Here is a 15,165-nt window from a genome sequence, read left to right as displayed (position 1 = left end):
CCTCGCTCCCACGCCCCGGCCCCGCCGCCCGCGCCGGGGCGGCAGCCCGCAGAGGAAGGCGCTGCAGTCTCCGGGCCTCGCGGCCCCAGTCCAGCGTCTTCAGCTCCGAGGGCTCGCGGGTCCTGAGGGGAGGACAGCCCCAGGCCGGGCACTGAGCTCTTGGGCGCCTCCAACCCCGTTTTTGGAACCGTCCACGCTGCGGCCGCTGTCCCCTCCGGACCATGGCCGACGACGACGTGCTGTTCGAGGATGTGTACGAGCTGTGCGAGGTGATCGGCAAGTAAGTCTCCACGCGAGGGAGCGGGAGTGTGGAAAAATGCATTTCAGTGATGCCCTGGGCCTCCCGCACCCGCTCCGGGCCTGCCCCCTGCCCCCTGCCCGCCCTCTCCTCTGCCTCCCTCGTCCTCTTCACCCTGGAGTATTTATAGACGTGTACCTGGATCTCCTGCCAGGAGGGGGTCTGGGGGTTCTCAGCGATCCTTTGAAGCCAGAGAGCCGGGGTCGGCATCCCATAAGGTGTGGGGCGGACTGCCTGCATTTTATCTGACGGTTGCACAGGGACGTGGCAGGACCGATTTTCTACTTGCTTCCTGGGAACAGTTCGGGTTATTGTTACCTTGCCTGTACCACAGACCTTTTACGAAAAGAGCAGCCTACATTTCGTGTGCTTGTGTAGAGAGAGAGCGCGCGTCCGGGGTTTTTAATTGTGGGGTGTGTGTCTATTGTGCCAGGATATTAGACAGATGCCTTTGTGTTCACCCCGTGCCCGGATTGAAGAGGGTCATTGAAGACGGGTGCGTCCAGTTTCAGCAGATTCTTCACCCGGTGTAGACGAACGTAGAAAGAGTTAGGGGCACCCGAATTTTTAATGCCTCATTATGCAATGACTGTTCAATCAGTGTTGGAGGCTCCCTTCCACGGTTGTTGGGATGGTGGTTAGCGTGGTAGAGCCGTCTGCTTTGAGTCACCGGGCTGGTCTAGAATATAGAACTGACAGTCCAAATGCTCATCCTTTCATCTGGGTTGTATAATTTCACTAGGGAAAAGCAGGGAATCAGATTAATCACAGTACTGATTGAGAATTAAATCTGCAGTTCCTCATCTAATTGTCCAGTCCTGAAATCTGTTTTGAATTGTTTCCTTTTCATTCTTGTCAAACAATATTCCAAGTGCACAATCCTGCTAATTTGCTTGTGAGGGAAATGCTGGCAGTCTGAAGTTGCTTTCTTAGCTCAGCGTGTATTCTGTGGCATTGGAAGTTGAGATAAGATTTAAGAGCAATTTTCTCTGATTTAATAGGGCTTGTTAGATAGCTACTGTAGGGATATTTTACCTCTTTTTGGAAGCGGTGCTTTATTGTCTATTTTAAGGTCCACAGTTGGGAAATGAAACCAAGACAGAGCAGTTGGCTCTACCTCTTTTTAAGTTGTCTGCAGTATACTCCGTTTCAATTTTTTGAGTGCTGATGATAACTCATTTTTCTTCCATATTGAGGTATTACATTGTTGCTCACATGGTGAAATTGTGGGCAGAGCTTGCTACACTCTACTGAGACCCAGATGCTTAGAGGACATGTTACTCCTTGCCCCTATTGTTCAGTGGCCAGCGGGTCTGTTGGGAGGAGGTTGTCCAAATGTGTCTGTTAAAGTCGTTGTGGAAGTGCCCTCGAGCAGCGCTGTCCAAAAGCTGTGTAATGAGAGCCACATGCAATTTACAATTTTCTAGTAGCCTCCTTCAGAAGATTTAACACAAAAGGTGCAATTAATTCTGGTAAAATATTTATTTGATACAGTAGACCCAGATTTAATCATTTCAGCATGAAGATTATGGAGATACTGTGCATCTTTTCCTACCAAGTCATTGAGAGCCTATGTGTATTTTATACTAACAGCACATCTAAATTCTGATGTTAAGCTAAATTTTCACCAGAAGTGCTTGATCTGTATTTAGGTCTCATAAAATTTGCATGTGCAAAAGTAAATTCACATACCCAAGTTATCCCAAACACACATAAAAGTTTTCCAATAACTGGATTTACTATTTCTAAAATTTCAATTTAATTAAGCTTAAAAAATCCAAAATTCAGTCACTCAGTTGGACTATCCACATTTCAAAGGCTTAATTGCCACAGTTCTAGAAAGAAAACTACCCATATCTCCTTGGTTTCTTCATTGTTAGGAGCACACAGGGAAGGTAAATTAGATGTTTCCCAAAAGCTGCCCAAATGACCATGTGTGAGTGAGTGATGTTTGTTGCATCTTAGTTATAGCTGTTGTAAATGAGCCAGCAGTCATAGTTGGAAAAATGTGAGATTAAGATGTTAATTATGTTATGATGATGGAAAATAGCCATCATTGAATCAATTTGGTAACTAGTTCTGATTCTTTGAGATCTGAAAGGGTGACGGTGTGTGATCCCTTTGGATTTCAAAAAATGGTCAGCATCATGTTAGCAGTCTGTATTCTGCTGACTTAAAATTGGTAGAATATTTTCAGAAATTACCCTTGGTAGAATTAAATTTATCTGTTGTTTTGCAGCTGTATAAGGAGGGAGAGGCAAGCTAATTTTGAGATGCTAGGTATTGAGTGGCTGCCTTCACTACTGTGAACTGTGAAATCTCATTCACATCCTACAAAATCTGACTTGGTCAGTGTAATTTATAAAATGCCATTTCTTGAAATAATGAATCCAAGATATAGCCTTAGTGTTAAAGAATGCAATGATGATATTCCTCACCCTGTGTAAAGGTTGCAGGTTTCTCCGGTAAATTGTCTCAGTACATATTGATCTTGAAATTGAAATTCGTTTGAGATTTCTTGCAGGGACCTTGACAGCATAAATTTTAACTTAGAAATAGTTCAATTATGGGTTTAAACAGAAAGACCTTGCAGGTTATCATTTGTACTGAAGATCTTTTTGTTGATTTCTATCCAAACTCTATAAAATTTCAATTTTCTTTTGCATCAAATAAGTATCACAAATTGTTTTTCACCACAATGCCTTAATAGATTTAAATTTTCACCAAGGCTCTTTAAAAAAGATTTCATTTTTCAAGACTAATTGGCCACCCACTCACTCCCTTACCTACCCATCCATCCATCCGTCTACTCATGCATCCACTATGAGCTACACTTTATTTGGTGGTGTAAAGGAAAATTCTAGTTTAATTTAGACACCCTTAAGTGTGTTTTCCTTGGTTAAGAACATGACTTGAGGTAACTGGGAGGTACAAAAGTAGATCACTGTCTGGAATATATTTTCTTGTAGTTGTTGGCTGCCTTTACTTTTGTGAAAACTGTCTTTGAGAGAATCATATATTTTAATTATGAAGATTAGGAGGGTGCCATTTACTTTTAACAAAAACTAAAACTGTCTTCCCTCCTGGTTTTTTTTTCTCTAATTTTTGAAAGTCTTGCAGAAACTTTTGAATGGCTGCTGCTTCCATAGCATTTTCATGTAACATCTTCCAAGTTACTGAAATAAATGTTTAATCATACATAGTCCCTAAACTTCTTTTTTTTCAGACAGAGGAGTCTCACTATGTAGCCCAGGCTGGCCTTGAACTCATAGAAATCCACCTGCCTCTGCCACCTAAGCGCTGGGATTAAAGGCATACCACCACACCCAGCTAGCCCCCAAACTTCTTATCAAATGTAGCAGTTACTGGAAAGGAAAGGTATTGTGCAAATGTAAGTTAATGACTAATTTTTTTGTCTTTTTTTTTTGAGACAGGGTCTCCCTGTGGCCCCAGCTGGCCTGGAACTCACTATGTAGACCAGGCTGACCTTGAACTCACAGAGATCTGCCTGCCTCTGCCTCCGGAGTGCTGGGATAAAAGGTGTGCGCCACCACACCTGGCTAATGACTAATTTTTATGTCATGACTACTTACTGTAGCTTTTGCAGATTTATCATTTTACAGGTAAATGTATACTCAGTAATTGTACATGAAGAAAATTTTGAGATAATTCTTTCAAACTAAAACATAGAAAAACACCAATTTCCTGGAAGAACACTATCTGTGATAGAGAATCACAAAATGCACATCATTTTCACCTTTTGTAAGCTGAATATATGCCCTGATATTTAGGGTGCCCAAGTAACCTGTAACTTCTGCCTTTCCTGCTCTGTTAAGATGTATACTAAAATTGGAATGGTGTAAGCCTGACCCTTATTCAAGGATGACATGCAAGTTTTCGAGACTTGCTGTATTTGCTTACGCCCTGAGAACACTTATCATATTTAATTACAGTTACTTATTTATAGTCTCTCTACCTAGCTAATAGGGAGCTTCTTGAGGGCAGGGGAGTGTATCACACACACACATCTTTCTCCATTGCTGAACACACTGCCTGTAATGTAATAGTCACTCATTAGCTGTGGAATAAATTGAGTAGTTTTAATAAAATTTCATTAAAAGACAAAAAGCATGTTTATCAACCTTGGATCAATTATTGTCCCAAAAGACTGAATTAGTTTAAAGTAGTGGTGCTCTACCTGGCTATATATTAGAATTAGCAGGGGAGCTTTTAAAAGCAATCGATGCCAGGGTAGTGACAGAGCAATGAAGTCAGAATCTCTGGGATATGTTACAGGTATATTTTAAGCAAAATGAATCTCATGTGAAGCTGTGATTAGAGTCATTGTTTTAAAAGGTGATATATGTGGCATTCTGGGACTGGCTTTTCAGAGGATTACAGTTTTTACAAAGCAGAATAAATGTGTTTGGGAAGGCATTTAAGCTACCAGACCAAAACATGGGTTTTATCTTCTATGCACTTGTATTTTGAACTTGTTGGGTATGAATTTAGTTTCAGCCTGTGTTTGGCTTTGATTTCATAGGCCCTTTAAGATTCACATTGATTTATGACAGTCATCTAATGGTGATTGTCTGATGTTAGGAACAACACAGAACAAGGATTGCTTTAGTAACAGTTGATGGCTTTCCACTATAATGGCTTAATTTAATAAGAAGTTCATCAGTTTAGTATGGATTGCTTGCATATACACTTTATTAAAAGAAAATGATTATGTTACTTATATACTTTAAATTCCGTACAGTCACTTTACGAAAGAACTGAGTTAAATGCAGCCTTTATGTAAATATTGGATTAATAATATTTAAAAACTATAATTCAGCATAAAGAAGAATTCAGTTTTTTTTTTTAAATTTGTACTAAAGGTGCAAATAAAGGTACTTTTATAAGTACCTTGGGGGCTGGGAACTTTACATCATGCTGAAGTATCTTCCTGGAAATTTTAAGGCGACAGTGTAACTAAAGTAGTTGTTAATGCTAGAAGGTCAAGTCCAAGTCCAAATGAACTGAGAATTTTCCAGAAGGCAAGTAACATTACATGAAAGAAGTGCATGAGTACAGCAGCCACAGCTGGTAAAAGAAACACAGTTACCAGCTATGTTTCTGAGAATTCAAATCATTCAAGCCTTTGGATTCAGCTTCCACAGAAGACAGCCTACAGAAGGCAGGCCTCCCTGGGAGGAGGGAAGCACAGTCAATTCCTGATGAGTTTGATTCTGGGGCCCTCTTGGGGAGAAGTAGAGCTGCCCAGTTACTTTTCTGTGTGTCTCTTTATGTTAATTTTAATGGATTGCTTTAGGAGTTGTCATTTGCAAGTGTTCTTCCTAAATGTTTCCTGTGGACTCTGAACTCCATAACAGTGTCAAGCTTTGTATACCACTTAACATAGTTCACCTTCTTGCATGTTTCTCCTGTGTATACAAGTTTTACTCAATGGACTATATTTCTAATGCCCCTTACATTGTGTTCCTAGATATTTCCTTTACATTGAAAGTTCCTCCATCTCTCGGTATAGCTATGCTCAATAACTATAGAAATAGGTATACCACGTTGTTTTTGAGATTGTGCTTGAATTACTGAATTTTTTTTGGTGTTTTCATACTTTAAATGTGGTAGGACCACTGTGTTTAAAGGAACTTTAAAAAATGATTTATTTTTATTTTTAATTATATGTTTGGGGGAGTATGTGCATATGTGTGTGGGTACCCCATGGAGGCTAAAAGTGAGCATTGGATCCCTGGAGCTGGAGTTACAAGTGGTTATGGGAGCTGGGAACTGAACTCTGCACTCTTCAGTGCCAAGCCATCTCTCCACCCAAAGGTTTTGTTTGCCTCCCTAGTGCTGGGATTAAAGGCATGTACTACCATGCCCCACCCTGTTTAAAGGAACTTTGATACAAGGTTTAAAATTTTTAAATGTTTATAGCTGGGTGTGGTGGTGCACCGGTCTTTAATCCCAGCACTGGGGAGGCAGAGGCAGGTAGATCTCTGTGAGATCCAGACCAGCCTGGTCTACATAGTGAGTTCTAGGCCAGCTGGGGCTACAGGGAGACTATCTCTCAAAAAGAGCAAAAAAAAAAAAAAATTCAGGTGGTGAAAATACTGCATTGGATGTCTTTAAAATAAGACTCATTGCAGGGTATGGTGGCGCACGCCTTTAATCCCAGCACTCAGGAGGCAGAGGCAGGTGGATCTCTGTGAGTTCAAGGCCAGCCTGGTCTACATAGTGAGTTCCAGGACAGCTGGGGATACAGGGAGACAGTGTCTCAAAAAGACCAAATAAATAAATAAATAAATAAATAAGACTCATTTTCATTTTAAAAATTGAGTACTATAAATTTTGATTGTTAACGTTCCAGCTGCATTTCTTACCTCTTCAGTAGAAGTCCCGTGTACTATTCATTCTTTCATTCTGTATTGATTTTTTTCTCTTTAGTGAAATATTGGCGTTTGATACCAAACTAACTGATAAATCTATATATTCTTTAGCAGTAGAAATATGGAATCTTGGCCATCTGTCTAAAATATAATTAATTTTGAAATGTTCTCCATCCCATTTTGCTCTTCAAATTGTTTCTTCCAATTCTCTTGCTCCCAAAAGCAGGAGAGACTAATTATTCCTAAGTTGGCAAGCAAGAAGTAGTGAGGTTTCAGAGGTAGGCATTTGTTGGGGGTGGGATGGGATGGTTTCCATAGGTAGTTAGTTTTTCTTATGTCCTGTGAATTGTTTTTTCTGACTTTCAAAACCATCCTACCAGAAGCTACACTACAGCTTCTGAATCTAAGTGTCTTAGCTGGTTGCCAGCACTGCACACTTTAGTCAAAAGACTTAGTTCCATTGCAAAGTATCTGTTAGCAGCAACCAAGCTGAGGGGATATGCCTCTTTCACATTTTGGGGCTTATTTCTTAGCTGCAATTGACAATACAGATTCTGGAACTACCAAATATGACTCTGGATTCATGCTACTGGCTTCAAGATGTTGCAGAACTTGCCCCTTCCTTTCTTTTCTGGAGCTAGTATCATTTTGTTGATTTTAAGTTCAGTTAGCATAAGGAAGATCTCTCTTACTTCCTATACTGGGTAGATAGTGCTCTCTCAACCCCCCTCCTGATCTCCCTTCCTCCCCCCAACCCTGCCCCTAGTCTCTCACTCAATCTGTGTGTGTGTGTGTGTGTGTGTGTGTGTGTGTGTGTGTGCGTGTGTGTGTGTTTCAGCTTGTGATTGTGGAGACCAGAAGTCAATTTGAAGTACCTTCCTTGATTGCTCTCCATCTTGTTTTTGTAATTCAAAGTCTCTCACTGAACCTAGAACTTGTCCGTTTGGCTAGAATAGCTGACAGGCAAGGCCCTGGGGCCCGTCTCTGCATCTCCAGTACTGGAGTTACAGACATGCAGTGCCACGCCAGACTTTCTTACATGGGTGCTAGAAATCTAAATTAAGTTCTTCGTGCTTATGCAGTAAACAGTATACCCACTGAGCCATCTCTCAAGCCCTATGGGTAGATATTTCTAAAGTTGCATTGATTTAAAATTAATATATATTTTCAGTTTTGAAATTTAATACATTTTTGTAGTTTCACTAGTTTTAATTGTGATAGTTAATTTTTATTGGCATATAGTCATTGTACATTGTGTTATGTTTCATACTGACAATTTCTTTCAAATATATGGTGTGCTTTGACCGTGTTCATTGTACTCTCACTCCCTCCTTTTAGTCCCCCTCCCTCTTTCCTTCTCTCACTGGTCTCCTCTGTCCCCTTAGTCTCCCTTCTGCTTTCATATTCCCTTCTATTTTAAGTATGTGTAAAGAATTCTGGGACTCAGAAATGAAGGATAAATATGTGATATTTGCCTTTCTGCACTTGACTTATTTAACCTAATATTATCTTCCGTTCCATCCATTTCCTAGCATATGACATAATTCCATTCTTATTTATAGCCAAATAATAACTAGTCTTTATATTTTAAGTAAAATTATAAAAATAATGATGCTGGAGAGATGGCTCAGCAGTTAAGAGCACTTACTGCTCTTATAGGGGACCCAGGTTTGGTTCCTAGCACCCACATGGTTTCCACCACCCAACTGCCTGTAACCCCAGTTCTGGGGGATCTGGCTCCTTCTTCTGACCTCTGTATGCTCCTACACTCACGTAGTGCACATAAACTCAGGTAAGCACACAAATATACACATAAAAATAATAACTCAATTTTTAAAATAATGGGATCATATTTGTATACTATATTGAAATATACATTTTCCATTGAAATCGTATATTTGGTGATCTTTCCATGCCCATTGATACAGCTATTTCCAAATCTTCTATTGCTGCCCAGTCTTCCATGATATGAATTGGTACTTGGGCTTTGGGTTAAGTGTAAGCTATTCCTAAGTGGATAGTTGCAGAAATGTCAGACTAGAAATTCATGAAATTTAAGGTAGGGGGTATGAAATGACAATGATAATTTAGCTCAGGAGAATCAGGATAGCAGGACAACAAAGAAGTTCAATAATGTGAAATGCCAGTGTTGTTTGAAGACTGAGGAAAGACATTGCTGTAACACAGGCAATTTAAAACACCTATCAAAATGAATGGAATGTTTAATATTCGGTTTGTAGTGTGACAGAAAAGCTAGGTTCTGATATTATTTCTGTGGATTTTGGTAATTTTAAACTATTTCTTTGTGAATCTATCTCAAAACCTGCATATTTAGAACAAAGAGAAAAGTAGATTTCTCTTTCACGTAGTTGTATTTTTCAGATTTTGATTTTTGGCTTTTGGGTAAAATAATTTGATTTTCCTAAAATGATGTCATTTGCATTCCCTAGCTTGTACATGGCTGTCAACAAAATGGAAGTCTTTGATTAAGTGACAAGTACTTTTTTATTATTTTTATTTTATGTGTATGCGTGTATTGCCTGCATGTATGTGAGTGCACCCATGTTGTGCAATGCCGCGGAGGTCAGAAGAGGGCGTCGGATTCCTCTGGAACTGGAGTTAAGGACGGCTCGTAGCCTCCATGTGGGTACTGGGAACGGAACCCGGGTCCTCTGCAAGAGCAGTCAGTGCTCTTAATCACTGAGCCATCTCTCCAGCCCCCAAAGTACATTTCTTGATCCTTTAAATTTACTTAAGTTCTTGGTATTTACCACACTAATGTTTTTGTAATTCTTTCACTATGGGGAACTTACTTCTTTCTTGTGTCAAGGAATTTTGTCCACCTTATGGCGCTAGTATACTTCTCCTTTCTCATCCTCTTTCTTCCACCTTCTAAGTTTGTTCTTACGCTTTTTTAGTTGTCCACACCCATTCACAATAAAACGATTACATTATTGTACTTAAGCCAAAATATGTTTTGTATCTACGTACACATTATTTCATTTCAGATTCTTGTGTCTATAATTGTATTCTTGCATTTTTGCCAGTTTTTACAATTTCTTATAATACATTTTCTTTAGTTTTATAACCATTATTGTGCCTGTTTTAATCATTTACAGCTGAGTGATTCAGTCTCATGTTCATTCCCATTCGCCCTCTCTTCTTCCTACTCTCTCTTTCTCCCTATCCTCCATTCCTCCCTATCCTCCCCTTTGGTACTTTGTTATCTCAAATATACTGTATTTCCAGGCATACTGGGGGCACACCTATAATCCTAGCATTTCGGGGATAGAGGCACGGGGAATCAGGAGTTCAAGGCTAACCTCAGCTACATAATGAATTTGAGGCCAGCATGGACTACGTGAGACACAGTCTCAAAGCAAACAGACAACAATAACAACACATACGCAAGCAATGTTGGATCTGTAATTCAGGCTTCTGACCTTGTTTAGAGTATTTTAGTGTATGTCAATCTAGGAAGGAAGTATTACTATTGAACCGTATGTAGATTTTGCTGCTTATTAAGTGAAATAATGTTATTAATTTAGCTAATCTGTGGTTTTTTGAAACTTCAGCTGTTTTGCTTATCTTAGTGTGTAGTTTCTCCTGAACGTATAGTTACGTGGCTTTGTGGCATATAAGGCAACCCATAAGATTTAGTCTGGTAACCTTTGGGCACATGCAGCCATTTTCTTCTTCTTTATAGAAGGAATGATAACTGCTTCATAAGACTTGCATAGATTAGTGATTGTAAAGTGCAGTGTAAATGTTTTTTATTTGTAGAATGTCTCTAAGATACTCAAATTTCTTTTGGCAGTTATGTACATAAGTTCCAACAATTTTCAGATGTGTACTTTTTCAGTGCTAAACAATGCTTGACTGTGTAAATAATACATTGAAATGAATATTCTTTTCTATGGTGTATGTAAAATTGGTGGTGCTAGTATTTATTCATTTCTAGCTATGAGCACATGGACAAATTAGTTAACATCTCTGAGCATCAGTTTCTTTACCTATAAAATGAGGATGATAGTTTATCCCCCACACAGGGTAGTTATAAGGATTGAATAAGACAATAACTCCAACCTCTGCATCAACCAGATTGTGCGCAATGGGAACGAGGCACAGAAGGAGAAATACCTTCCCAAGGTAAGGAAATGGTAATGAAGAAACCATTGTCTCGAGACAACCACTACACATGCCCTCTCCCCTTAGTATATGCTAGATGTGTTTTCTTGATTTTGTTGCCATTATTATTATTATTATTATTATTATTATTATTATTCAGCAAATATCCTCGAATATCCTGACCTCAAGGAACTCTCTGTCAATAGATGACATATGATTAAATCTAGACCACATCTCTGGTTGTTGATGAGGCAAGAGTCACAGATGACTTGTTCACGCTCCTATCCTCTGCATCGTTCATTATGGCAGCACATAGAAAGTGGTCAGTAGCTGTTGAATGAGTATGTTAAGTGAGAAATCCAGAGACAGTGACCACCTAGCAGGAGAAAGAAGTTGAGAAAAATCTTTGTAGAGGACGTGAGATTTGAATGATTTGTCAGTCTTCTCTTTGAGTAACTTAGTATTTTAGGTCTATTTCCTCATATATAAAAAGGAATAGAGGAATGCAGGTAGGAGGAATTGAAGAAATCTTCAAAAGTTTGAAAAAATTGTTTAAGAGCAAAGATTTGTTATATACATAGGAAAGACTCTTTAAGGTTTTCATAATTTATTTGTAAGTCTGTCCTAGATTATAGTTTTACAATGTTATGAAAAGCTTTAAAGATTATGTTAAAAGGGGGAGTTTTCTATCAGACTTTTACATTTGGACAATTGATAGAAATAATCAATCTGTTTATAATGTGAGATTTCATGATGAAGAAAATGAGAATGCTGTGCCAGCAAGATGGCTCAATAGGGAAGGCACCTATCACCAAGCCTGAGTTCAAATCCTGATGGAACCCAAATTACGGAAGGAAAGAACTGACTCCTGCATATTGTCCTCTAGGACAAGTGAGTACACACACACACACTATATATATATATATATATATACACACACACATATACACATATATGTATATATGTATATAAAATACATATATGTATATACAATTCTTTTAAAAAGATAATGAAAATCATAGAATACACATTTAAGAGAAAACTATGTACAAGATATGTGAATTTTGTTGTGACAGCAGTTTCCAATGTCCATATCTTAACAAAGAGCAAAGTGAGATTGAAAGACCCCAAAGTTACAGTTTCTAAAAGATTGGGCACTGGATCTAAATTGCCTCAATGCACAGAACAGCATTTCATCTGCTAGGTTGTCATCTGTGTGAATTGTCATTGTGTTGGAAGTGAGTGGTCTATTTAGACCACTTCTGTGGGAATAGTTCTTAGATTGATTTCAAAAGACAGCAAAAGACATCTTTTCCTATGATAATCCTTATTTATATTGGATCGTTTAGGTTAGAAGTTATTGCTGGCTTTTCTTTAAACCATTAATTAGTTCAAAAGCAAAAATGTCTGACTTTATTTGTATAAGAATAACTAATGGTCTTCTTAGGCTTAATATCATAACTAGATCATGGTTCCAGCAGCATAATGTGACATTAAATCTTTATTTTTCAGACAGGATCTCACTGTCTAGACCAGGATGACCTCAAACTCGCAGAGATTTGCCTGCCTCTGCCTCCTGAGTGCTAGTATTAAAAGGCATGCATCACCATGGCAAGCCTGATATTATCTTTTTTAAAAACATTATATATTTATTTTTGAGGTAGCGTCTTCTTGTAGTCCCAGCTGGCCTGGAGCTTGCTGTGTAGACCAGACTGGAATAAGTCTCATTCAGATCCACCTGCCCCTGCCTTCCAAGTGCTGGGATTAAAGGTGTGAGGCACAAACACTCAGCAAAAAGATTTATTTTTATTTTATGTGTATGAGTGTTTGCCCATATGTATGTATGTGCACTGCATGTGTGCCTAGTGTTCACAGAGGCTAGAATGTGGTGTCAGATCCCCGGAACGCATTACAGACAGTTGTGAACTTCCATATGGGTGCTGAGAATGGAACTTGGGTCCTCTGTGAGAGCAGCAAGTGCTCTCAGTGGCCTAGCATCTCTGCTGCTTATCTTTTTAATAAATAATTTTTCCTTAATTTAATCACTTGTAAAATAATTATGTACTTGTAAAACAAACAGGAAGCTGTTTTCACTAAGGACATTCTTAATTATATTTCACATAAGTTGAAAAATAACATTACTGGAATATTCAGATAATAGGTCAGAGTGAGAATACATTTGTCTCACATTATAGTCAACATACCATGTTTTAAAAACATTTTAGAAAGTGGAAAACCCTCTACTAACCATATATATTGTGAGCTATGCTATTTAAAAATATTTCTTTCATGGATATTATACTGATCAGTATAAACATTTTCACATGAAAATACTTCATTATCATCATTGCAAAAAATGCTTGGAAATCTGAAGAGGAAGCATTCAATATTTGCTGCTCTACTTTTTGGATTATGTATGTTAATGTTTCTCCAGTTGCTGAGTGTTTCTATTATACTGCTGAGTCACTCTTCTATAATTTATGACCCATTTGCACTAATGGTTTAGTGAGCTTTAAGTTGACATCTGATTGAACCTCAGTCTTCTTGGTTAGACTTATCTGGGTGACTTCAGAATTAGGCTGAGAAATACTTATAGGCACTTGATCTTATTGTCGTATTTTCCCCCATCCCCAGAGACATTCATAGACATAGAGCAGGTCTACATCCCTACCACCTTGAATGCATCTGAGATTTCATCTCATCTTAGAGGCTAAGCAGAGTTGGTAGTTAGGTGGGAGACATAGAGATGTGTAAATTGGATTTGAAAAGAATGTAATTTAAGACTCCCCAGGCCAGGCATGATAGCTCATTCCTGAAATTCCAGCACTTAGGAAACTAATGCAGGATGATCACTGAGTCTCAGGCTAGTGTAGGCTACATAGTGAATTCTAGGCCAGGGGGCTACAGGGTCAGACTCTGTCTTAGAATATAGCCCCTCCAAAAGACTCAGAGAAATAAGTATTCTAAGGAAGTTTTTAAAATAATAATTTGTGTGACATCAATATTTGGTTTATTTTCCTCTTATTTCTTCATCTCATAGAAGGATGATGGGGTGGGCTCTGGAAATGGATCAGTGGTTAAGAACCATCTGTGCCTCTTCCAGAGAACCTGAGTTCAGTTCCCAGCTCCCACTTTGGGCAGCTTAGACCCACCTGTAACTCCACCTCCAAGGAATTGGATGTCCTCTTCCGGCCTCCTCAGGCACCAGCACACATATGGCATACACTCACACAGACATCCAGAGACATACACATAAAATAAAACAAATCTTCGAAAGGATGGTAATGGCTGCATTCCTGTAAGAGCCTCCCCTGTAAGAGCCAGGGGAGGTGTTGCATGACCATATGGAAATAGAGTCTTACAGGCTCCTGAGACCTTGCTCATATGAACTTACAGCAATGATGACAGCATGCACAAGACCCATGCAAACTCAAGCAGACAAAAACCCAGTATAGAACCGTGGAAATGGGCAGCAGGCCCCAATTATAGCCAAAGAACTTTTGGCAACTGATTACTGTTGGGTGAGAAAGAGCTGATCTTCTTTAAAGGAGTGACTCTAGATCAGCTGACTACGCCCCAGTAGATGAACCTGCACTGAGGAACATTTGGGGACACTAACTTGACTCAGTAGGCCTTAAGATAAATGATACAATGCATGAAATCCAGTGGGGAGCTACGGGAGTGAGCCGATAGGGAAGGGATATAAAGATGATTAGTATTATTTCAGTTTTATTGAAGCACAGCTACTTAGAAATAGGCTTTGTTGAATTTTCTTTGGTTTGGCAAGGATCATTTACCTTTGTCTTTAACTTTTTATCACATTATTTATTTATTTATTTATTTATTTATTTATTATTTGTGTGTGTGCATATGTATGACATGAGCATACCGTAGTGCTCATGTGGTCAGAGGACAACTTGCATGAGTTGGTTCTCTCCTTCCACCATTGAGAAGGAGAACCATTCTGCCTTGGTCTTGGAGCTCAAACTCAGGTTGTCAGCTTTGCTCAGCAAGTTCCTTTACCCACTGAGTCGTCTTGCTGGCCTCTACCTTTTTCTTTGAACTGATTTTGTGTTCTTTTTATGAGCCTAAATACTTTTCTCTTTAAAAGACTTAGAATATGTTAGATGAAAATGTTGAAGGTGAAATGTGTTTATTTTACTGATGGGCCAATAATAAATTTATACTAAAGCAAAGAAAAATAATTTGAATTAATGTTTTCCCCTGTTTTTTTTCCCCTTAAATTATGCAATTTTGATTGAGCCTTGAAATTTGGAACTTTAAGTGGGAAACTTTTGTGTCCAATCAAATGTGAATTTAGACTTCAACATCCATTTATCCTAT

At 38.8% G+C, this 15,165-nt stretch overlaps 1 protein-coding gene across 6 annotated transcripts in view; it reads left to right on the top strand.

The window, feature by feature from the left end:
* The first annotated feature begins 6 nt into the window (after positions 1–6).
* Positions 7–15,165, top strand: part of Cask (calcium/calmodulin dependent serine protein kinase) — a 430,362-nt gene continuing 415,203 nt past the window's right edge. For 4 of the 6 annotated variants that reach the window (XM_008843151.3, XM_008843142.3, XM_029568448.1 and 1 more), the window contains exon 1: positions 7–280. In XM_008843151.3, the coding sequence (XP_008841373.1) occupies positions 222–280 (59 nt within the window). In that variant the 5' untranslated portion in view covers positions 7–221. The remainder of the gene's footprint in view (positions 281–15,165) is intronic. The other 2 variants (XM_008843127.2, XM_008843085.2) reach the window with 2 other exon arrangements.

The sequence above is a fragment of the Nannospalax galili genome, unplaced genomic scaffold (assembly GCF_000622305.1).
Source record: "Nannospalax galili isolate Female #2095 unplaced genomic scaffold, S.galili_v1.0 scaffold270, whole genome shotgun sequence".
Taxonomy (NCBI): Eukaryota; Metazoa; Chordata; class Mammalia; order Rodentia; family Spalacidae; genus Nannospalax; species Nannospalax galili.
The sequence above is the reverse complement of the archived record's forward strand: the minus strand, read 5'-3'. Positions and strand labels throughout refer to the sequence as shown.